This window comes from Gnatocerus cornutus, unplaced genomic scaffold, assembly GCF_029298725.1.
Source record: "Gnatocerus cornutus isolate USDA-ARS CGAHR unplaced genomic scaffold, icGnaCorn1.1 ctg00000023.1, whole genome shotgun sequence".
In the NCBI taxonomy this organism is placed as follows: domain Eukaryota; kingdom Metazoa; phylum Arthropoda; class Insecta; order Coleoptera; family Tenebrionidae; genus Gnatocerus; species Gnatocerus cornutus.
In genome coordinates, this window is record NW_028275375.1 from 5,651,556 (window position 1) to 5,674,170 (window position 22,615).

Below are 22,615 nucleotides of genomic sequence, written 5' to 3' on the forward strand. Positions count from 1 at the left end.
TTTTTTGTCGGTTCAACTAGGGAATTTGGATGTCACTTGTCACCTGTCACTTGTCAATCATTTGTTATTTCTAATAAAAACGCGGTAAAACTAGAGTGCGATCTTTTACAAAATGCACGCTTTTTTGAAATCCGGAAAGTTGAACAACAGTGAAAAACCCGCCGGTCCGTCCTCCTCCAAGTCCTCGAGAAGGTCCAAACCTGTACCATGGGTAGAGAAATAGTAAGACTAACCTCAAATTTAGCCCCCACTGAATTTTTTTTTAGCCGCCCCAAAACTGTCTCCGATGTCGCCGAACAAAACGAAGTTGTCGCAGTGCTCCAGCAGTGCATTTCCGGTGCTGATTTGCCCAATCTCTTGTTTTACGGGCCCCCAGGGACGGGGAAAACCAGTACTATCTTAGCGGCGGCTCACCAGTTATTCGGGGATTATTATAAAGACAGGATTCTGGAACTCAACGCTTCGGATGAACGCGGAATTCAGCTCATTCGGGATAAGGTGAAGACGTTCGCGCAGTTGTCTGCGAGCGGCACGCGGCCTGAGTAAGTCCAGAATTTCATTATTTTTCATATTATTTTTGATTTGTAGTGGAAAACCGTGCCCCCCGTTCAAAATCGTCATTCTGGATGAAGCCGACGCGATGACACACGCGGCTCAGGCGGCATTGCGGCGCACCATGGAAAAAGAGACAAAGTCCACAAGATTCTGTTTGATTTGTAATTACGTGTCGAGAATTATAGAGCCGCTAACTTCACGTTGTACGAAGTTTCGTTTCAAGCCTTTGAAGGAAGAGAATATACTTGAGAGGCTCAGTTTTATAAGTAAAGAGGAGAAAACTGAATGTGATGAGGCGGTTCTGTCCAAACTAGTCGAGACAAGCGGGGGAGACATGAGACGAGCCATTACTAGTTTGCAGTGCTGCGCGAGACTGAAAGGGGCCTCTGCTCCGATTACCGTAAAAGATGTTTTGGAAGTCACCGGGGTAAAACTCCCGCTAGTCTAAAATCACTAAAATGTCTGTTAGATTGTTCCAGATCATTGGCTGCAGGTGTTTGTGGAAGTTTGTAAACTAAACGATCTCGATCAGCTGGATGAGTTCTTGGAGGAATTGATGGCTGAAGCTTACGCGGCGTCACAGGTTCGATTTCAAACGTTTTGATTGTTAATTAATGAATTTGCAGATTGTAGACCAGCTGAACGAATTTATTGTTACTTTCGATGGGTTCAGTGACCAACAGAAGTCTGAAATTGGGATAAAAATTGGGGTAACACCACCAAGTTAACACCTACAGTTTCTTACCATATTTTGCAGGACGTGAGTTATAAACTTCAAGATGGGGGCTCCGAGTACATTCAGTTGTTTGATTTGGGATGCACCATCATCAAGGCTTATTGTATGTAATTTTAAATCGTTGCTTTTTAATTACAAAAACTGAGAGATCATGAAAAATTACTATTTATTAAAGACCAAATAATATCGTAAATAAAATTAAATCACAACAATATGTACAAAAAAAATCATCATTAGATGCAGTCAGTTTTAGAAATTGAACAACAAGGAATGTTGTACAATAAATTAAATAAATAACAAGAATTGGATAATATTACAGACAATATTAACTAAAGACGTTTTGTAAATCTGGTATAACATCTTTAGGTTCAGGCTTTTTTGAAAATGCCAAACTGGGTAAATCATGAATTTTGACTTCCTTCTTAAACAACTGACCCATGCTCCTCCCAATTAACTGCAACAAACACCAATAAAACCTCACGTTTTCCCCCCAGAACTACTCACGTTTCCAGTAATCTTCTTGAACAAGTCCTTCTTGACCTTCTCCACCTTGTTTCCTCTACTGGTGCTGCCCGAGATCCTCTCATCCAGCTTCTGCAAGTCAACGGGATTCACTCCGGGAATTTGCTGCATGACTCCCAACACCTCCAAGAAGGTAGGCCTCAACATTTCGTACATTTGCGCCCCCAAAGTCAACAGCGATCCTTGATTCGCCTCGTGCTGACCATGCAGAGTTAAAGCGTTTAAAACCGACGCCATTATATGCGCTGCCATTTCTCCATTCAACGAGTTGTGCGAAACCAACTGTCGCACTATAGGTCCTGTTAGAAACGTCGCTTTCAACGAGGCGTTGCTGTCGATCCAGGAGAGCGCCCCCAACACCGCCAGGACTATCGACTGGCAGGTCTTTTCGCTGCGGAGCAACACCAAACCTAAATCTGAAATAACTTCGGTTGTCATATTGGAACGAGTTGGGGGCGGCGGAGTGGGAGAGTCCATACTCAGATCTTCGGTTTCCATGTTCTCTGAGCTGGTTTCGGGGGTTAGGCCTCCGCCGACTAAAGCGACTTTTAGGACGTCCAAGTACTCGCGGGTTAAGGCGCGGGTTAGGATGTCTTCGAGGACTTCTTGAGTGTCGGCGTTGTCTTCTTGGGCTTCGCGGTTGCGGAACTCGTTGACTTGCAGCCATTTCGTGTGCAGGCGCGACAGCACTGAACAAACATCAAAAATTGGGCCAAAGAGAAAATATTCGTACTTACTGAGAGGCGAGATGTGGGCTATAATGGGGAGAAGAACGGCTTCATAGAATGGTGTCGGACACGAGTAGATAAAGGGTTTGAGGAACACGCGAATAATGGAGCGCATCCGGTAGTCGGGAATATACTAAAAAGTTGATTAGTGGTCAAGTACCAACAGAATTAAGACTTACTTGTAAACACGCCAGAACGCTGTTAATGATGGCGAGCCCGATATCCGGCAGAGTGTACAAATCCCTACCCAACGAAGGCCCCATGGACCCAATCATATGGTAACAACTCTCATGCAATCCAAACAGGAACCTCTGCATCCTCTCCAACGGACTCTGGACGACCTGCATCTCCCCCAGTTCCCCCACAGAGTGCCCAATCAACCCCAACAAATTCGATTTTTCCGTCTCCAACATCCCCAAACACCCCTTATAACTCTCGTGAATAAGATTCTGGGCCTCGCATGTAAACAATTCGTTGAAAATTCGAATCAGAGATAATAAATCGGGTAGTAATGGCACCACATGGGGGGCTGCCGGATTCCGACACACTGGATTCCCCGATTCGGTGAGAGCGACAACAAAACCCCCTCGAGTGGCACGTTCCGGATCTTCCGGCCAAGAGCAACGTTTGATGGCACCCAGGAGGAGGTTGGTGCAGAAGACGATGCTGCTGCGGTTATGGCCGTGGGGGTTGTCGACGTGCGGCGCCACTGGTGGTTTATCCAACCCGACGAAAGAGATGAACTGACCTGCGCTTTTCAGAGCCCCTGAAGCGACGATGGTGCGCCACTGCGCGTTGGCCTCGGCCAAGACTTCCCGAACAAAGTTACTCTGGCGGTCGTAGTCGCAGAAATGATTGGAAATCAACAAGAGAGCTTCCTGCAAGGTGACTTTCTCCAAAGTGCTTAGTCCTGCAGGACTTCCGGATCTGGATAAACTGTCCACGGTGGCTCGAATCTGGTCGAACACCGGAAGCAACAACAGAGGGTATTTGTTGCCTATTTTGACCATCAGCGACGCTGCGTGGCGGCGCACGTTCTTAACAGCTCGCGAGCGTTGTTGCTTGTTTTGTTCATCCGGAGCGTAAACGAGCGTGGAGAAGATTTTGTCTAAAACTTGCGGCAAGAGCGCGGCGCCCGACGCCGCCACAGAGTTGGCAGTGGGCGCCATTTGCCCCGTCGACATGCTCAGAAAGACAAACAAGGCAGAAATGCACGTGAGGAGAGTGGATAAGATCAACGGATCCACCGGTTGATACGCCAAACACAACTGCAATAATCTCAAACCGGAAGCTATAGAGGGTCGTTCTTGCGCCTGTAACACTCTGCTCAAGATGCTCTCCAGAAAAGTGGACAGAGCCTCCCATTCTTGGAACAACGGATCCGACATCACCAACCCAGAAGTCATGTTAGGAACTTGCAGACACTTCATCAACCACTGCTCGACGTAGTTGAACGTCACCAGAGGCGCCACCACAGTGGCTTGTCTGAAAGAATCCAAGAAGTCGCTGCGACACCTATAGAAATACGTCGAGAACTCTTCTTCGCTGTCAAAATCGACTTTAGCGTAAGCGGCGGCGCCTCCAGCATCCGTGCTCGTCTTCGATGAAGGGTAGTTAAATTTAACTATTTTAGGGGCAGTGCATTGCACCCACTGAGGAATATAAGAGAGAAAGACCGGATCGCGAGAAATGTGTTCGTGTTTGAGCATGCTATTCCACAACGGGTTGGCCATGTGCGCCAAAGTCAGACTTTGATGGCTGCTAAATGCGAGGATCGCTTCTAGGAAAACCGAGAAGTTTGTGGGGCGAGACAGGGTGTCTTTGCCCCAGAGGACGCAGATCTGGGTGGTCAATCCGCCTAAAACCTGCAAAATAATGTTGGAATCATTGGGATTTTATTAAGGGTCAGACCTGAATTAGTTTCTTCTTAAATAGGTAGTGTTGCTCGTCTAGGATAGCACCGGGATTCTTGGCTGCAGCTACCAAACACTGGATGGGTTCGTCGTTGAACAGAAGCAATAACGGGCGCCTCTCATCAATTTTCCCTTTCCTATTAACAATCTGCAATCAAAGTGTTGTCATGTTATCTGCCAATTTTTGGATTTCTACCTGTGATAAGCACTCAGCTGCGGGGTATTGAAACGACAAGTCATTCAATAGAAGGCACAAAATGTGAAGCAGCCTCCCATTCTGTGCCATGATGTGGGCCATAGACACCCACTCAACAAACCCCGTCAAAGTCAAAAGAACAACTTGCACGACTCTCCCATGGGCGCTTGCTTTGACTGTATTATTAGTTTCTCCACAAGTTCTGAATTGATTAACGTGCAGTTCAATTAGGCGAAGAAAGAAGTCGAAGATTACAGCCATGTTGGCGGTGAGAGCGTGGTAAATGTCTTTTCGTCGCTGATTGGACTCGAGGGTCTAAAACTTCCGGTTTAAACAAGAAATCAAAGTAAAGAACTAGTTTACTTGTAGAAGAGCAACGTCTTCGACTAGTCGCAAGAAAACTAGTAGAACTAGCTCTGTTTGGATCTCCCCACAAGAACAGGCTTCTGAAAGTTCGGAAAGGAGCCCCGGCCACTGTTGGGGCCACTCGCGCTTCACCATTTCCACTATGACTCTACTGAGAGCGTCCTTCATGTGGGGCTCATCGCTTATGCCGCCAGCAGCTAATAATTTCATCGCGTTTTCCTGAAAAACTGCATCACAGAATCTGATGAAATATGTCGCAAGAGTTTACCTTGATGAAAATTTTTTCCTGTTGTGAAATTTGTGTCCACCGGTACTTGACAGTGTGCTCCATCAACTGCAGACCGAAATGCCTCGAAATAAGGGAATGTTGCGTCCCCGCAGCTAAATACAGCCCCGCTTCAGCACACAACGGTGACGTTTCTTTAAAGCTCTCGCAGGCATTGTAAGCTTTGAGACGGTCAGTCTGCGAAGCCCCAGTGCTCATTGTTAGTTCAACAGCTCGCGCTAAATCTGCAGCGAGGGCTGCTACGTCTGGTCCGGCCATGGTTTCAATGGGGGTTACTGAAAAGTGGAAAAATACATCGTCACATGGTGCAAAAGCAGCATGGTTTTGGGGATGCCGGCGATTTTCTGAGACTCCAGAGAGAAATTGTCACGTTGCACTATTAGACGATGGAAAAGGGGACAAGAGCGGGACTTACGTGGATTTTTCGGGGTATTTCTAGTCCATGTCACCAAGTTATCAACAATTGAGAGTTCGCTAACAATTTTCTGATTGACGGTTGCCGGCCATTGCGGCCAGTGCGACCTCTGATCGCAGTTTGGGGAAACGAAAGGCGAGTGCAGATTCCTGTAACGCGGCGACGAAGATTCGCGTTTTATTACTGAAGAAAACCGGCTTTGCTTGTTCTGTGAGACTACTGAGACAAAGAGGAGCGAAATTGATTTGTAATTCCGAAGTTTCATTTGTTATTTTTGTGTTTTGGGCCGAAAAAAGCTCATTTGAAGAGGGGTCGGTATTACAGAAACCTGTAGTCACATTTTAAGCTTGACAAGTCATTTTAAAAAGTACGTGGGAAATTAAAACACTCGTTTTTAATCCTTTTTTCATCCCTGCATTCACAGTTCTTATTTTTATTTCCAGTAAGCAACAACGGCGATCCGTTTCGACTCTTTTCTTTACATCTTCAGGTTTTTTACTTTTATCTCTTCGTTTTTTTTATGGAAAATTCGGCCCCCAAGGCTCCGTCATTACTTTTTTTCACTTTTTAAACCATTATCTCCACCTAATGAGCTCTTAACGGTCCTTTCATTACTCGGCTTGAAGACCATAATGAGCCATCAGTAGTTTAGAACACTTTAAGTAGGTGAAATATGCTAAAAATCGCCGTTTTAATTTTCTTGATCCATTGCGTTTTTTCGCAAGACAACTCCGGTATTTGGGACTATGGCGGAGTGACAACTTCACAGGACCCCTCTGATTACCTCTGGCCTGTTGACCCATCAACTCCGGGTAATGGGTCAAACGAAGCCACAAACACGCGACTTCCAGAGAAGGTGCCCAAGGAAGAATGCGAATGCATCCCTTACTACCTCTGCGATAGTCGCTACACCATCAGTAAAAGACCCAAAAAAGAAAACTACGGAGAGGACATCATCAACATTAGGTATAAACCCCATCCACTCTTCTTTGTTTGACTGTTTTCCTTCCAGAGTTGCTAGTAAAAAGGAATGTCCGCATTACATTCTCAAGTGTTGCGACGAAGAAGACACCAAAGAACTGGAGGAAGACATCGCCGCCGAAGAAACAATGTCGACTACAAGTACCACTACCACCACGCCGCCTCCGCCTCCTACCCCTAAAGCGTGTGGTTTTCGCTCCTCGTCCAACAACCCCCACGATGGCGTAGCCGAATTCGGCGAATTTCCTTGGGTGGTGGCCATCTACTTCCACAACGCTACCAATGCAATCAACTATGTGTGTACTGGCACCCTCATTCACCCCGAAGTTGTGGTAACCGCCGCCCACTGTCTCAGACAGCTGAAGAAACCACCAAGAGTCCGCGCCGGTGAGTGGGGCCCCTACAACCAAAAGTACCCCCATCAAGACCGTGAAGTCAGCGGAGTGACGATCCACGCGAAATTCACCCCAATGTCTCTCCAAAACGACATCGCTCTTTTATTCTTAAAAACCCCCGTGGAATTGGGGGTGCACATCAACGTGGTGTGTTTACCACCCCCGAATACAGTCGTGGATAATAAGAGGTGCATATCCAACGGTTGGACGAAAGATCGCGTTTTGAAGAAAGTTGAGTTGCCGGTGGTGCCGAAGAAACAGTGCGAACAGGACTTGAGAAGAACGAAGAAGTTACCACGTGATTTCATGTTACATCCTAGTTTTATCTGCGCAGGGGGCGAAGCAGGGAAAGACACGTGCGAAGGAGATGGGGGGAGTCCGCTTGTTTGTCCTTTCAAAGAAGTGGATAGATATTTTCAAGCAGGAATTGTTTCTTGGGGGATTGGATGTGGGGGGCATCGAGTCCCGGGGGTTTACGTCAACATCGCGTCCTTCAGGGAGTGGATCGATGAGAAGCTAAGAAGGAAGAAGTTGGATATTTCGGTGTATCACGCTTGATAAAAATGAAATAAAGATATTTTGATGGTATTTTGATGGTTGAAAACTTCCCATGCCCACTAACGACATATAAATGACCCAACATTAGACCAGTCTTCAGACAATCAGTGTTAAACTTCCAACACTCTTAGAATGTTTTTGCCAACATTCACCTTCTTTTTGGTTTTGAACCAACTTCTAGCATCGTCAGTGGACGACAAAATCCAAGATATTTGGGGTTCGGACGCGGAAACCACCACTGTTGGTTCTTGTACCTGCGAAGATTACAAGTCCTGCATGAACAAAGACGGAGCAGGAATAATCAACATCAGGTAAAATCCACCCTTTTAACTCTCTCATAACAGTCAGATTATAAGAATAGACGACTGTCGCTCTTACAAAAAATGCTGCGACGAAGAAACCTCCGCACCATTAGGTATACCAGACTCCACCCCCTCAAGTTCTTGTGTTTGCGTGGAGCAGCACCTCTGCGACAACGCTAAAGTCGACGGCGCGGGACTAATCGACATTAGGTAAAATCTCAACTCTTTTGATTCCTCTAACATCAGTTGTTAGAATCCGCGACTGTTCTTCGTACTTGGAAGTTTGTTGCGACCCCGATAACATCCTACCGACGCCTCCACCATTACCACCTCTTCGTCTAGGTTGTGGTTACCGCAATTCCAACGGCATTGGGTTCAAAATCAAAGACCCCATGGACCGAGAGGCCGAATACGGCGAGTTCCCTTGGATGATCGCAGTTTTCACAAGAACCGAGTCCAAGGGCTTACCAATCTACCAATGCGGAGGCGCGTTAATCCATTTTTCGGTCGTCATCACCGCCGCTCATTGCGTCTATGATAAAAACAACGTGAAGATCCGCGCCGGAGAGTGGGACACCCAGACTAAGAAAGAACAGTTTCCGTTCCAAGACCGCGACGTTTCCTCCGTGGTAACACACCCGGAATTCAACTCCGAGGTGTTATTCAACGATGTAGCTCTTCTGTTTCTGGAGCGCGCGGTGGATTTCGCCCCACATATTAACGTGGTGTGTTTACCTCCTCCTGAGGCCGTTTTTAACACCGGAAGATGCTTCTCTAGTGGGTGGGGGAAAAACAATTTCGCCAAAGAAGACCGTTACCAAGTTATTCTCAAGAAAATCGACCTTCCGGTGGTTCCGCGAGATGTCTGCCAAGCAAACTTGCGCAAAACGAGATTAGGGAGATTTTTTAAGCTTCACGAGAGTTTTGTTTGCGCTGGGGGCGAAGAAGGGAAAGATACCTGTACGGGGGATGGCGGCAGTCCTTTGGTTTGTCCAGTTGCAGGTCAGGACGAGCGCTACTACCACGTTGGTATTGTCGCCTGGGGAATTGGATGTGGAGAGGCCAACGTTCCGGGAGTTTACGCAAATGTGGCCAAGTTCAGGACGTGGATAGATGAAGAAATGAAGAAGCGGAACTTGGAAATCAGTGGGTACGAAGTGGAAGAAAGTTACGAAGTAAAGTCAATGTAATCAAATTGTTCGTCACGTATCAAAATTTGGAATGTAGTCGTCCGTTGTGCTGAACAGAGTTCCTGGTAATAAAATTTTAGTACGAATCTCTTCAATTCGAGGACTTACCACTGCTCGTAAAAGAACTAGCGTCACTTTCAAACGACTCTTCAGAGTACCGCAAGTTTGCCGAGTTGTTTTTGTAGTACTTCTCGAATTTTGAGTAGTAATTTGCGATGTCTTTGGTCCGCTCCACGTGCACAATGTGCACCAACTGCAATGAACTTAAGTTAAGCACACAAAAACAATCAAAAGTGAAAATTACGTCAGGCATCAAAAAGTGAGTCCAATGAGCGATGGTGTCAAACAGAGAAATCGAGATGTGTTTCTGAATGTTTTCATTGTCGTTGAAGAACAACAACTTTAACAAGGTCTCAGTGCCTTTAATTATCTCCTTGTGGTATTCCTAGAACCCCAAATTGAGTGTTTATCAAATACAAACTCTCTTTTTTACCGAGTACAAACTCTTGTCCGGATATTCAGAGTGTTTTAACAGGTGCTTGGAGATTTGATCTGTAACTTTCTTGTAGAAATTCTCCCCCGGCTCGTCTTCGTTGGAGCTTGAAGTTACCAACTTAAAAACATAAATGGAATCTTTGATCATCTTCCAGAACCCGTGGTCGATTTTAACAGTCCCTTTTATCATATTTTCTGTAAAATTTGAATAAGCAATCAATTAACTCTGTTGTTCCTCACCTAAGATCTGCGTGCTCAGGAGGAACAGCACAGTAAACCGATTTTTCACCGGCAAATTGTTAAACAACAAATTGTACATTTTCCGTCGATCCAAAACATTCCTGGACAACTGTTGAACCAACTCCTGACCATTCTTGCTCAATTGGTAATTCGAGTGCTTCTTATATCCACTGAGATGGACAATAATTGCCACGAAATGTCGCGTGATGATTGTGGAATTCGCCATCAAGAAGTGTTCCGACAGAAGTTGCTGAGCATAGTCACTTAAACTGACATTGCGGTCTGCCAGAGTCGCTACAATTATAAACAATTGCTCTAGATCTAACTTTAAGTAGTCGTCTCTCATTAAGCGATCGATTTTCAACAAGCACGTCTTTCTGAAGATGTGGTCGCCATACACCAACTGCTTGAACATGTATCTAATCAAATCCTCAAAGTTGTGGGTCACCCTGTATATAAAAATCAATGATTATCAATTAATGAGGTATTGGCAACTTACATGTTACACAGATCAAAAGTCATGTTAATCGCTGCTAAGTTAACGACAGTAACGGAGCAGTTTAGAGCGCTTTGGAGATAATCCAGACAGGTTTCCACCAAGTTTGGTTTGATTACGCAAATGTTGGTGTAGAGGAGGAGGCAGCCGATCCAGAGTTTCGGATTAAAGTCCGGAGATCCTGGAAAAGATTCAATAGGGGGTGTGTTATCTACCACATTACTCACTGGTGCGAGACTCGTCGGAACACAAGGTCAAGAAATCGGTGACCGCTTTCAAATTCGCCTCGCTTGGAGTAACTTTTCCGAATATTACCAACTGGGAGTAATAGAGCATGGGGAGGAAGTTACCGCGGGTTTCTAGACTCGTTGCCAGAGCTCCTTCATATTGCTAAAAATAAGACGGTTAATCAGAGTCGCAACTTCGATGGAACTCACCTCTTTAAACCTGTTGAAGTCTTCAGGAAGATTCGTGAACTCCTCGAGGGTTTTTAACAAGGCAAAAGCATTCGCGACGGAGTTCCACCTCAAACTCTGCCGAAGAAGATGGTGCTTGATGAAAGTGACCATAATTTCGTTGCACCGCAAGGACTGGTTTGACCGCCCCCCGTTCTTGCAGATTTTGTTGTAGATATAAAACAAGTAGTTCAAATTGGGGTGGTTGCAAATCGTCATGAAATTATCGTTGATATGATCGGCGATTATCGACAATTCTTTGTACGTTGTCAAGTGTATGATTGCGCACAATAACTTCAGGTTTGACTCTTTGGAATTGGCGATGTTGCCCATCATCTTCCCCACGTGCTCATTTCTTAAAAAAATCGTCAAATTTCGATAATTGTAGTTTGAGTGGTACCTAATAAGTCCAAGAGTTTGGCACTTTTCGAAGAACTCAGAGAACTTGAAATCGTCGGAAATCAAGGGGTTGATGAAAAGTTCGCTGTTTATCTGGACTCCTTTGCAAACACTCGGGTAGATCATCGCAGTGTACAAGTACTAAAACTTAAAATTAGTGAAATGAACGTGGGGGTTATTCACGGGGGTACTTTAACGAACTCCGTGGAGGACGCCATGGGGTGGATTGCCATCCTGAAGATGATTTTGAGCACCTGTAAGGCACTGTAATTGTGGTTTCGGTTCGATTTCTTCACGTACGTTTCCGAGAGAAGAGGCAGAAACGGTTTTAGATCAAAAGGCGAGCACTGCTCAGTTAGACACTCCAAGCTCTCTCGATACACTCCTGGATGGTCGTCCTCGCTCATTAGGATCACAGAAACTATAATAACAAACAAGTGTTTGTTTTTGGACCGTGTGCCCCACTTTTTGCTTAACAAGCTCTGGAGTCCTCTGATTATAGTCGGGGCGTTTAAATTCTCATCACCATTAATGATGATCTAAAAGGAAAAAATCAGAAAAAATAAGAAACGACGTGTTTACTTTCATCGACTCTTTTATGCACTCCTTCTCCAGATCCGGCGACTTTAAAATCTCGGCCAAAGACTCCACAGCGCTGTTAGAAACTTGAGTTTCATCGGAAACACAGTTGAGTAAAATCTGCTTGAGCAGAATCTGATTCGTCACTTTAACTTTCTCAATGGGGACGTATCGTGGGGGTGTACAAATGATGGCTAAAGTGAGCTTAAAACAGTTCCTATGGGGGCTCTCCGTCATCATTATCTTCCTCAGAATATCCAGTAAAGTTCGGTAATGTTTCTCCTTCAACCCGTTCATTATAAGCACAGCTTCCTGAAATTATAACCATGAGAGCGACTAAAAAAAATTAGTTGATTCGTACCCCAAAAAACGTAAAGTCCGAGTGCCGCCAAACGTGGATAAACGCGTTCATGAACGACTTATAATTATCCTCTTTGAATTTCAGGTGGAGACTTTTAATTAAATGTCGGAAAGTGGTTTGGATTGCGTTGAATTGTCGGGGGGCGACATGCATGCTTTGTTTGCGCAGACCGTTGAACAGATATGTGGTAATAACGAATTTTCTCGAAGGGGCGCTTTCCTGTTCGACTAGAACTTTGAGACATAATAAGGCTTCGTGGACAACAGAAAGGGGGCTCTCAGTGGGCTCAAAACTCTGAACAACAACCCTCGTTTTCACGAAAATCACGTGAATTAACGTCGCTAGAGTAACTTCCAAGTCAGCGACACTCATCTTGGATATCTTTAGGAACTTCTTTAGCTTGAAAATGATGGTTTTCATTGCCTCTTCAGACACTGTCGCTTCGAGCGACGTCTGCAAAGTCGACAGCGTTATTAAGTACAATTTGCTATTAAAACACTCCTCGCTTTGAGGCAGTGTCAAGAGATGAATGTAGATTTCCAAGGCGTGAAGAACGCATTTGAACGAAATGAGTTCATGGGATTGAGTTATGCATTGATAGATCAGAACGAGAATGTAGGTTCGAAGATCGTCGTCCATTTCCTCGAGTGTGTTGGTTTCCCCGACTTTTTCGCAGGCGATTTCCCAGAATTGGTCCAACAGAATTGGCAAGTGATTGTTGAATTCAACCGAGGAGACTTCATTTTCGGTGTTTCTCCCTTCTAGTTCGTCCCAGAGATGTTGGACGTAGTCACGGGAATTCAGTTTGTGCATTTGGTCGCGCATATAACTCAAAAAATCCATTTTTGGCTGAAATTAAAACGTAAATAAAAATCTAACCTCAAAAAAAAAAGTTGCGGTTTTTCGGGCCACAACGCGAGTTTACCTTTGTTTTGAACGGATTTTAAGGAAAACGAGTCTAAATTAAGTGTGGGGCACAATTAAGGCACAAAAACTGCTTGGAAAACTTAGAAAAACACGAATTTGAAAAGTGTGAGTTTAAAATGGTGGATGCACTGTGGGATTAGTGGCGGCAAATTTGAAATTTGACAGATGGAGGTGTGGATTAAAAGGCAATATTTTGGATTATATTTATTCAAAAACCAATAATATAACTTACAAATTAAAAACAACCTCAGTACAATTTAAATAAAAAACAGTTCCAAAAATACGAGCTCACATAGCTCTTGTAACCCTGAATAACCATAGAGTGCAACAAATAGATATAATATAAATTTCATACTGTTCAGAGGCATGAATTTTAGAATGGAAAATATTCTTCATCAATTGGAAAATAATACACATCATATAACGTAAGAATAATAAGATAAAAATGTATACGCAGTATAAGTATCGATTGTAAACTAGACAAAGCAACATTTTATAACCCGAGTGCTACTCTGAATTTGTTGAAAGTCTGTGGAAGGTTAAGCAGAGAAACAAGAGTGCTATTAATTATAGTATAGGTACACATAGACCGTTTTTGAAAGCGGTCATTTTTTTGTATTTTTTTTTTTTGACAGTTGATTGTTACAGAATATACGAGTCGCAACAACATGGCGATTGCAAATATTTGTGCATAATTCAACCACGTTCTGCGATTCGCTCACATCAAAAATAGTTCTATCAAAAACTTCTTAAATGCCACAGCTCAACTGATTTGTTTAAATATTAAAAAGAGGCAGGTAACAGAGAACTGCTGCTTTAGAAATTTAGTTGAATTTTTATCAAACCAAACAGTACGAAGATCTTGTCGACATCTACAATGAAAATCGAATTATTATTATTATTTAGAGTAATTATCAAGCATAGGCTCTCCCTCCTGTCTTTAAAAGTTTAAAACGACGCCAAATATCTAAATAAACGACCACCTTTCACCTATAGTAGGGAACAAACACTGTAAACATCTGATATTATCTCTATTATAGTCTAGCAGAATGCAGAGCTTAGCGATTAAATTCATTGTTATTACCTTACATGACTAAAAAAAATCTTTGGAAAGAGATAACAATTAATATTACTTTCAAAAATGTATACATTTTCTTTTTCAATCTTAATTCGTTTAATATGACAGGACTAAGACACAGTGAATTTATTCGTTCAATTATTAAACAAAGACGCGACGACTGATCTTGCTCTGGTGGGTCCGAATTTCGAATTGAAAAGCAAACTCGTTTTCGGGCCCCCATTTTTCAAGTTCCGTCGTCGCAGATAACCTGACCTCCGTTTTACCGGCCAATACAAGAATTGGTGTCAACAACTATATCGCGTCCCTGTGCCACATACAGATACGCAAATCGGCGGCAACAACTAGAGATGTGTGTGTGATCATTAAAAACGTGATATGTCATCCATCCATACTAAACATTTGTACTTTAAAATGACTATTAATATAAAAATGTGTCGAAACCAAGTGTCAGTTTCATAGCACTAAGGGCGGCAAAATGGAAAAAATCTCCCACACTGCTAAAAAATATTGTATATTCGAAAAAACATTGATAAAGTAGAATAGAAAAAGCTCACAACCACGTTACATGTAATTATGGTCTGAAAAAGTGTGATTGTTCAAGAGCTGACAGGATCTAAACGTCTACATCGATATATTGTTAAGTAACGATCGGCATAATATAACGGACAAGCGACTAACGCGGTAAAATGTGTTTCCGTTTCCTTCATTTTCGTTATATTTTCCAAACTTAATCTAAACCTATGACTACAAAAAAAAACTGAAAATAATACATAAAACAAAACACTGTTTCGCAGCACCTAATTCATGTCTGCAGATGGAATGATTGAATTCCTCACTCCAATACTGACTGAAAATACTTATTGCTAGTGAATATTGTTTGAGATAATATTACTGGAAACGTGACGCAACGCACGCACCCTCGTACATATGTTCCATAATATAAATATTCATATTTCTCATGTAAATATATAATATATGTATACGATACTCAACCGAGAAACAAAATACAATCAGCTTGTTTCTTTCCTTTCTTAAGTCATGTATAATATATTATATGGCAAAATTACTGGTATACGAGTATCTAAAAAACACTTGGTACATACACTAAGACTGTGATTGTAAAATCATCAAAAAATCTATCACATTGATAATATATTAAATGTTCAATTTAAAAACCGAAATTTTCATACTTTTTGATATATAGTTAATCCTACATCCGTCTCCCCCTCGAATCTTTGTTTTGTGGGTTTACGTCGAAAGAGAAACGGACCGATCCGATGACGTGAGCAAATGCCATACAAAGTATCACTACAGCCATACTAGTCAAATGTAAAATAAAACAACACGTGATTACTTGCATATGACAGTGTAAATATTTGGTAAAAAATAAATAAAACACAAACTACTTCAATACACGGTAAACGAAAAACGCATTCAATAATAACCGTCATTATTATTATTATTATATTTTTTTTTTGTGTGAGATTATTGACATCACATTGAATTTTGAAGAACAAAACCCTCGCGAAGAAACTGTCCGCCAAGATCATCACAAAGCGAATAAATAAATAAAACGTTCCTCTCCAGAAACAAAACAAATTTATATACAACTTAAAATAAGCAACAAAAAGTGTTTCAATAAATAAAACAAGTGTCAACAAGACTAAACGTGACGCAACGCCACCCATGACCGGACAGTTTCTCCAAGATGGACGTTAAACAGTGTATATAAGATACAATTTTAATACATAAACAATCTGCCTTAAAATTCGAGTTGTTTTATTGTTTTCGTAAACTTTTTGTAATTTTTTTTATTTTTTTTGTTTGTTTTTTTATTATTATTTATTATGTATACATATAATTTTAAAAACGACTTGTGGGCAGACGCGAGACCGCGCGCTGAAAAACAAGCGAGCGGCAGCGTAGCACACAAAATAACAACGAGAGACTAAGGTCACAACTTATCCTGAAGATACTATTATCACAGGCATGGTTTAACCGCCGGTTAAAAGACGACGGAGTTTCAGGAAAAAATAAAAAATAGTACTTAAATAAACTAACGATGATTAGAAACTCACGCACGCTCGCGTTCTCTCAAAATGGAATCGGCAAGTATATGTATAGCGTCCGTAGAGGTCGCGAAGCTACTACAAATAAAATCACGAAGCTCATTGCTGTTAGGCTTTTCTCTTATTTTTTTTTTTTTGTTAAATTAGGACTTATAACCTACATGGCACTGAAAACGCTAACCAACCTGAGTATGTAAGTATTGAGAGACATAGAGAAAAAAGACGACGCACTCACCAAATTTTCATTCATACGACAAATAAAACAGAATCAAAATAATAACATTAATAAAATAACGAAACAACGAAGCAATTTTTCTTGAAAATTGTGCTACGATTAAAGAAAAGACGATTAAAAGTTGGCACGTTCAGCTTCCAAACATTCAAAATTAACCGAGTTTCAAGCAATTTACACTAATTGACACCGTAAAATAAACGTTTTGTTTTTAAATAGTAGGAACCATATTATGCCTGCTGCTAAAAATTTCGAAAAACGATAAAAATAAAATTAATAATATTAAAAAATAATTAACGACTTTTTCTAAGTATACATAAATATACGTATTAAATAATGCTTTGGATAAATCATTAAAATCTAACAAATGCTTTTGTAATTAACTATTTCAAATTATTTCTTTTTTCCACTCTCTAAAATCATCATTAAAAAAAAAAGAAAAAAATATAAGACTAAATTAAAAATCAGTTCAGTACTGTGTACAGTGCGAGATCAAAACTACTTGCTTTGGGGCTCTAGAGGATGTACAACGTGTTCAACACGAGGACATGATGGTTGTTCTTCGCCAACGTCACGACGTACCCCTCGGAGGTAATTTTCAACCCGCAGCAGCGCGAAACCTGCAATTCAACCCGTTGAAACTCACCCCCGACCAAACCACCCACTCACCTTCACATACGGACATTCAAACTCTGAAATAAGACAGCCATCCCGCGAAAAAACGGCAACATGAAAGCGATTGCCGTGCGAATCCCCGATGAGAATGTCCCCAGCATCGGAAATATCGATCCCGTTGGGGAAGTTCGTTATGTTTTCGCAGCCGATGCGGCGCAGAAAGTGGCCTTCGTCGCTGAACACCACCACGTTGTGGCCTTTGAAGTCGCAGACGTAGAACTCTTTCCCTGGAAGGTGTTAAGTGATAAGAAACGGGGATTAAGAGTGGTTGGTTTACCGTGGATGGCGATGTCGGAAGGCTCTCTCATGAAGTCGCTGCAGTCGAACCAACGAATCAACTCTCCGCTCTCGCTGATGATAAATACCGTGGGGCTGACACTGTCAACGGCGACGATCTCGCCATGGCCCGTCACCGCAAGTCCCGCCACTATGTCGATGTATCTTATGGCAATCTTCTTGAGGAAGTGACCGTTCTTGGTGAAGATCTGCATTCGTGAGCGCTCGTTGCCGCGGTCACACACTACATATTTTCCAGTGGTGCGCATCACGGCGACCTTTCGGGGGTACCAGAGTTGTCCCTCGTCCTTGCCAGAGGTACCAAATTGAAACTTGAACACCCCAGACTTATCAAAGACCTGAAAACATCACTTTAGTAACGTTTCGTTCGTTGACAAACGACGTTTTACTTGAATGCGGTGGTTGTTGGTGTCGGCGACAATGATGTCCTCTTCTAACCCCAGACAGAACCCATGAGGCGAATTAAATTGTCCTTTGCTGGGTCCGAGCTGACCGAATTTTTGGCGAATTTGCATTGGACTAAACTTGTTGGAACGGGTGTGGGTGCCGTTGGGATTTGTGGTGGGAGCTGGAAGAATATTTGACATGGGATCAGACATTATGTCGTCAGGTGTGGAAAGTAAAGGAGATGTAGATGAGGAGACGCCACCGAAACCGTTGATTAAGCTGTTGGTCAAGTTGAGGGAGGCGGGAGATGTCGATCTGACAATCATCGTCCCGTTGCTAATCGGATTATCTACATTGAAAATAAAGCTTCAGAACTTTACCATTTAGAGGGGACGAAGTTAATGCATTATTGAAGTTTAAATTCCGTTATACAAGGGGTTTATAAATGTTTCTAGCATCAAGGCTGGCTCTGGGATTTCAGTCATGCACTATTTGGCCGCTTTGTTTTCAAAGTGATTATAACTATTTTGAAATCACTTACGTGAACGTTTCAGTTACGTTTTTGTGTCCAAATTTATGATTTTCACTTATCAAATCATGACTAGAACAGTCCAAATTTTTTAAAATTGCTTCATAAATAAGCGAGATAGCGACCTTTATATCTAGCGGCATCCGGAATCCAGTATGACCAACTTTAAACGCTTTCAACTGGCTTATTTTTTGACGTATGTAAATCTGTCGCCCATTTTGGATACTGGAAAACGTCCAAAACTCAATTTGCTCCATGATTGAGATTAATGAGACAAATGTCAGTTGAAAAATCTAAACCCACATTTGTAATGAGCGGCAAATTTCTTTGAGATTTCATAGCTACCCTTGATGCTAGAAACATTTATAAACACCTTGTACAAGTTCGTAAAGAGAAAAACAAAATATAGCGGCGCCTAGGGAACGAATGCAATTAGTGTTGCTCCGTTTGTTTGTTGGGACTTACCGGTGTTGAGCCCCAGCTTGGCGAGCGAAGCGAGATTCTTGTAGGCAGTGTCGTTGGTGAGAAAGTCGGCCAGATTGAAGGGCGGCGTGGGTGATGTGGCCGCACTGTTCGTGCTCTCAGCAAGAGTCGCCAACTGGGCAAGATTATATTCAGCAATGCTAGAAAAACCCGGCATGGCGGCGGCGGCAGCGGCCGTATTCACCTGAGGCAACGGCGGACTCTGTGCCAACGCGAAGTTCTGCATATTACCGCTCATGTCGCCGTCGAACGACGACTGCATCGAAGTCGGAAGCGAAATAGGGCTGCTATTGGTGATCGAGGCATTGCAACCGTTGGTCAACGGTTGGCTCGCCGCCAACGGAGGTGCAGTAGGACTTGACTCTCGCGATTTTTCCGTGCGAAAACTTCCGAATTGCTCCTTGACGATGCTCTCGAACGAGGCGAAATCCGTGCGAAATTCGATCTGGAACGTTTCGTCGAATTTCGGCGTGTTATTGTTGAGTTCCAGCAGGCGATCAGCGACTGTTTTCTTCAGGTACATAATTTCAGGAACGGTAGAAATTTCCAAAAGACGCGTTGTGTAAGATCTCGCGTCTTCGAAATTACCGATTGTTTTACCGACTTCGTCGTTTTCTTTCATTATTATCAACTCTCTTTCGTGGTAAAGCTCGTTTAGTTTAGATAAAGCTTCGTCTCTGCATTTTTCCAAAACCGCTTTGTAGCTCTGATACGACTCGTTGATCAAATCCCGCGCCGTCGAACGTTGATGCGCCAATTCCTCCAAACTGTTATTCAATCCTGTTGACAACTTCAACAACTCCTCCACTTTAGTCTTACTCTCGGCCAATAAAGCTTTCATTTCTTGTCGAACTCGCATCTCCGAATCTGCAATACCTTCAGCGTGATGCTCAGGACCTTTATGCTCATTCTTTATACACTCGTTGCAAGCAGTAATATTACAGGTATTGCAGTAATAAATCAAATTCTCGCCTTTGTGATTATCACACTCCAACGGCTTATGAATAGTTATTTTAACACCGTCTTTGCGCATATCTTCCAAAGCTACAACTTGATGCGATTCGAAACAACGCATATAATGATGAGCAGAGTCGCAATGGTTGCACAATAAATTGTGACAAGTATTGCAACGCGACTTGGCCACTTCTTTGGCTGTGCACGAAGTGCAATGCAAGTTGGACGAGTTCGAAACGTCAGCGATATTCGTTTTGGTTACGTCTAGAGGAAGAGCAGCCAACTTTTTTGTGCCGACCTAAATAAAAAAAAAACAATTATGCACTTCTTGTATATTTCCCACACCGGATATTAAAATAGAAGACGTGGGACTAAAACCACCAAAGGTGCCAACGATATAAATACAAGCACACTCGACGAAAGAGGCGAATTTTATCTATAATAACAAATAAGAGTCGAAGTTCACTTTTGGGTCATTACCACTGCATTGTTTGATGACTCATTAAATTATTGAGTTGCAAATTGTTGGGAATTTCAAGAAAGCCAACGGGATGCTCGAGAAATACTGAATGCGGTAGATCAATGTTTATTATTTAAAGGTGAACTCGCCATTGCGTCGATCGCTTCGTAAATAATAAAATAATAGTTCTCAATTAAGGTAATCAAATAATGCTTATCATGGTAGAAACTGGGGCGGTTTCAACGACCACGTAAGTGCTAGGACCCAAAAAGAGGCCAAAAACTCGAGCAGTCCTATAAGAATCCCAATGTGGATTAGTAGCCCAATTGGGGCAATGATAAGGCTACAAATGGTAAGTTTAAGATACAACACATTGCCCAAAAGCTGCTTTTCTAAGGGCCGATTTCATGTTGACTTGCGGCATTGCAAATCAAAGTCGCACTGACTTAGGGCCGATTTCAACAACTAGCGTTTAACTGTAGTTTTAATACGAACTGGTGATTTTAAACTTAATTAATGCCTTAAAAAAAAACTGAAAAAATAGTGAAACACTCACTAGAAACAATTGGCATTAAATACTGATTGCTTGAAACACTAAATCAATCTTCAATTAAATTGAAAACTCCCCGTGATTTCTCCCAATTCATTGCAGTTTTGTAGTTCTAAAATGTCTAATATATCTCAATGTATTTGTCTACCAGTTACTGGCGTTCGATGTTCTCGATGATTTAGATTATCTCTTCGGCATGGTCTAATAGGATCTTAACAATGTTTTTTGAGCTATGAGATAATTTTAAGACACCTAAACTTTCGGAATCATCTAGAAGAACGTCTTCATCTGCTCTACGAATTATGTGCAGAAAATCAGCTGTTGCAAGAACAATGATAAATTAAAAAGCTGTATAAATCTGTGTTGAAAATGCGAGTAACTCTGCAATCGGCTTCAAAACGAAGAGCGCTCCTTGGCTTTACGAGGTGAAATCTTAGATACATTCCTAGAACAGTATTTAGCATCTAGACTATGCATGTAGTCTGTTAGGCCTCCTAGAACCACAAATCCACTCTCATTCACTTCTCAATTTTGATAAAAATACAAATGTCAAAAATTGACAATTCATTAATCTCAGTTTTAGATCGTTAACTGGTTGAAATTGGCCAGTTACTTGCTAAACGTAGATTAGTAATAAAGTCTTAGTTTAGGTGACTGGTGAAATCGGCCCTTGCGTTTTTAGTCTTCTAAACAACATAAAATGATGCAACATAATTAAATCCCAATTTATCAATGAATTATAAAACAAGCTGGTCTAGACTGGGCGATAAAAACCGGCAGAGTCCGCAAATCGTTTCATAAGAATGAAGTAAGACCGGCGGTTATCGGACCGTATTTATAAACTTTCTTATCAACATGGAGCATGAATGATTGAGGTGATTTTACCTTGGTTTCATGCCCACAAGTGGGGCACATGATGGTAGCATCAGCAGTCCCAGCATCCCCGCCTTCTCCAACCAACTTCTTATCCAAACACTCTTCACAAAAGGAATGCAAACAGTGCAACATTCGAGACACCAACAAAGGTCCTCTGCAAGTCCATCAATCAATATCTGGTTGTAATAAAAATGCAATAACATACCCACACATGCCGCACGTATCAGGATCGGCCAATAAGCCGTCCTCTAAAGCATCCGTCGAACACATTTTGACACTTCCTTCAAAAATCGCAATGTCCCCAAAGTCATCCGACTCTTTAGTTATCTCCTTTGATTCGGGGAAGTCTTCAGGCGCGTTTGTACACATCATGATCTTCGTTCCTTTGTAGGCCTTTTATTAACGAAAACTTAATCTCGTAGGTAGTGTGACTGAAAACAAACGAATGTTAAGGGGGCTGTCGCAAACAAACATGGCGGCGGGAGTAAAACCCCCAACACTACAACCATTGCGGAATTTGTCCGGATCCAACAAACACACAAAACGACGCAAAATCAACCGAATTTACTTTAAAAACTTACCAATGCCATAACGAGCTAGTGTTTAGCAAATGGCGCGTCTTGCGTCTTTAAGCGCAAGGGCAATGGGTTATTGAGCACTAGGAGTGGGGATACGTCAAATCGTCAAATATCCGCAGACCCGGGAAAGCTCGCGCACAATTTTAAACCTTATCTAACCTATTTTTACGGGCGAAAGCAAAAATCCAACCAGCGAATTCGAAATCGAAAGTCGACGCTGATTTATTAAACGAATGTTTTACGTGATTAACTCACCGATTTCTGCAGGAATTAAGAAGAAAAATCACAAAAACTGAGATTCAGGCGACGCCACAAAAAAAATCGCGCGCTCGTTTGTTTGTTGTTGAAA

The 22,615-nt window shown here is 42.3% G+C and overlaps 5 protein-coding genes and 1 pseudogene across 7 annotated transcripts; 3 read left to right on the forward strand and 3 right to left on the reverse strand.

Moving 5' to 3' along the window:
- The first annotated feature begins 48 nt into the window (after nt 1-48).
- LOC148166609 (replication factor C subunit 4-like) lies at nt 49-1,594 on the forward strand. Its single transcript, XM_088049234.1, has 6 exons — nt 49-222; nt 267-542; nt 589-982; nt 1,025-1,138; nt 1,182-1,265; nt 1,313-1,594. Exons 1-6 carry the CDS (start codon nt 113-115, stop codon nt 1,400-1,402), a joined length of 1,068 nt encoding a protein of 355 aa, XP_087905360.1. The 5' UTR covers nt 49-112; the 3' UTR covers nt 1,403-1,594.
- Nucleotides 1,441-8,998, reverse strand: LOC148166610 (exportin-5-like). 2 transcript variants are annotated; one of them, XM_088049229.1, is made up of 9 exons: nt 8,912-8,998; nt 5,285-5,577; nt 5,014-5,235; nt 4,651-4,965; nt 4,453-4,602; nt 2,721-4,406; nt 2,551-2,674; nt 1,796-2,502; nt 1,441-1,745 (listed from the first exon to the last, which is right to left on the reverse strand). In XM_088049229.1, the coding sequence occupies exons 2-9, from the start codon at nt 5,558-5,560 to the stop codon at nt 1,617-1,619; spliced, it is 3,609 nt and encodes a 1,202-aa protein (XP_087905355.1). In that variant the 5' UTR covers nt 5,561-5,577; nt 8,912-8,998; the 3' UTR covers nt 1,441-1,616. The 2 variants fall into 2 exon arrangements, with proteins under 2 accessions (XP_087905355.1, XP_087905354.1); XM_088049228.1 differs by lacking the exon at nt 8,912-8,998 and adding an exon at nt 5,718-5,840.
- Nucleotides 6,354-7,719, forward strand: LOC148166611 (phenoloxidase-activating factor 2-like). Its single transcript, XM_088049233.1, has 2 exons — nt 6,354-6,683; nt 6,730-7,719. The coding sequence occupies exons 1-2, from the start codon at nt 6,391-6,393 to the stop codon at nt 7,649-7,651; spliced, it is 1,215 nt and encodes a 404-aa protein (XP_087905359.1). The 5' UTR covers nt 6,354-6,390; the 3' UTR covers nt 7,652-7,719.
- LOC148166612 (phenoloxidase-activating factor 2 pseudogene) lies at nt 7,784-9,177 on the forward strand (annotated as a pseudogene).
- Nucleotides 9,122-13,242, reverse strand: LOC148166613 (uncharacterized). Its single transcript, XM_088049230.1, has 13 exons — nt 13,094-13,242; nt 12,169-13,017; nt 11,811-12,119; nt 11,420-11,767; nt 11,230-11,369; nt 10,812-11,184; nt 10,602-10,764; nt 10,378-10,555; nt 9,879-10,327; nt 9,637-9,833; nt 9,448-9,588; nt 9,252-9,396; nt 9,122-9,205 (listed from the first exon to the last, which is right to left on the reverse strand). Exons 2-13 carry the CDS (start codon nt 13,009-13,011, stop codon nt 9,156-9,158), a joined length of 3,336 nt encoding a protein of 1,111 aa, XP_087905356.1. The 5' UTR covers nt 13,012-13,017; nt 13,094-13,242; the 3' UTR covers nt 9,122-9,155.
- Nucleotides 13,243-16,896: 3,654 nt separating this feature from the next.
- Nucleotides 16,897-22,371, reverse strand: LOC148166614 (protein meiotic P26-like). 2 transcript variants are annotated; one of them, XM_088049260.1, is made up of 9 exons: nt 22,270-22,371; nt 21,894-22,119; nt 21,698-21,842; nt 19,033-20,100; nt 18,831-18,963; nt 17,839-18,185; nt 17,430-17,787; nt 17,147-17,379; nt 16,897-17,097 (listed from the first exon to the last, which is right to left on the reverse strand). In XM_088049260.1, exons 2-9 carry the CDS (start codon nt 22,058-22,060, stop codon nt 16,993-16,995), a joined length of 2,556 nt encoding a protein of 851 aa, XP_087905386.1. In that variant the 5' UTR covers nt 22,061-22,119; nt 22,270-22,371; the 3' UTR covers nt 16,897-16,992. The 2 variants fall into 2 exon arrangements, with proteins under 2 accessions (XP_087905386.1, XP_087905385.1); XM_088049259.1 differs by having other exon boundaries at nt 18,831-20,100.
- Between the last annotated feature and the right edge of the window lie 244 nt (nt 22,372-22,615).

Bases quoted from the DNA above. Each gene is read 5' to 3' on its own strand.
- LOC148166609 (XM_088049234.1), top strand. From the start codon at position 113: ATGCACGCTTTTTTGAAATCCGGAAAGTTGAACAACAGTGAAAAACCC. The intron at 223-266 runs GTAAGACTAACC...ATTTTTTTTTAG, and splicing joins GTACCATGGGTAGAGAAATA to CCGCCCCAAAACTGTCTCCG. The intron at 1,139-1,181 runs GTTCGATTTCAA...ATGAATTTGCAG, and splicing joins AAGCTTACGCGGCGTCACAG to ATTGTAGACCAGCTGAACGA.
- LOC148166610 (XM_088049229.1), bottom strand. From the start codon at position 5,560: ATGGCCGGACCAGACGTAGCAGCCCTCGCTGCAGATTTAGCGCGAGCT. The intron at 4,603-4,650 runs GTAGAAATCCAA...CTTTGATTGCAG, and splicing joins CAGCTGAGTGCTTATCACAG to ATTGTTAATAGGAAAGGGAA. The intron at 2,675-2,720 runs GTAAGTCTTAAT...TCAACTTTTTAG, and splicing joins GCGTTCTGGCGTGTTTACAA to TATATTCCCGACTACCGGAT.
- LOC148166611 (XM_088049233.1), top strand. From the start codon at position 6,391: ATGCTAAAAATCGCCGTTTTAATTTTCTTGATCCATTGCGTTTTTTCG. The intron at 6,684-6,729 runs GTATAAACCCCA...TTTTCCTTCCAG, and splicing joins GAGGACATCATCAACATTAG to AGTTGCTAGTAAAAAGGAAT.
- LOC148166613 (XM_088049230.1), bottom strand. From the start codon at position 13,011: ATGGATTTTTTGAGTTATATGCGCGACCAAATGCACAAACTGAATTCC. The intron at 10,328-10,377 runs GTAAGTTGCCAA...TTTTATATACAG, and splicing joins ACTTTTGATCTGTGTAACAT to GGTGACCCACAACTTTGAGG. The intron at 9,397-9,447 runs GTAATTTTCACT...AGTTCATTGCAG, and splicing joins CTCACTTTTTGATGCCTGAC to TTGGTGCACATTGTGCACGT.
- LOC148166614 (XM_088049259.1), bottom strand. From the start codon at position 22,060: ATGATGTGTACAAACGCGCCTGAAGACTTCCCCGAATCAAAGGAGATA. The intron at 18,186-18,830 runs GTAAGTCCCAAC...TTTTCAATGTAG, and splicing joins CAAGCTGGGGCTCAACACCG to ATAATCCGATTAGCAACGGG. The intron at 17,380-17,429 runs GTAAACCAACCA...AACACCTTCCAG, and splicing joins TTCCGACATCGCCATCCACG to GGAAAGAGTTCTACGTCTGC.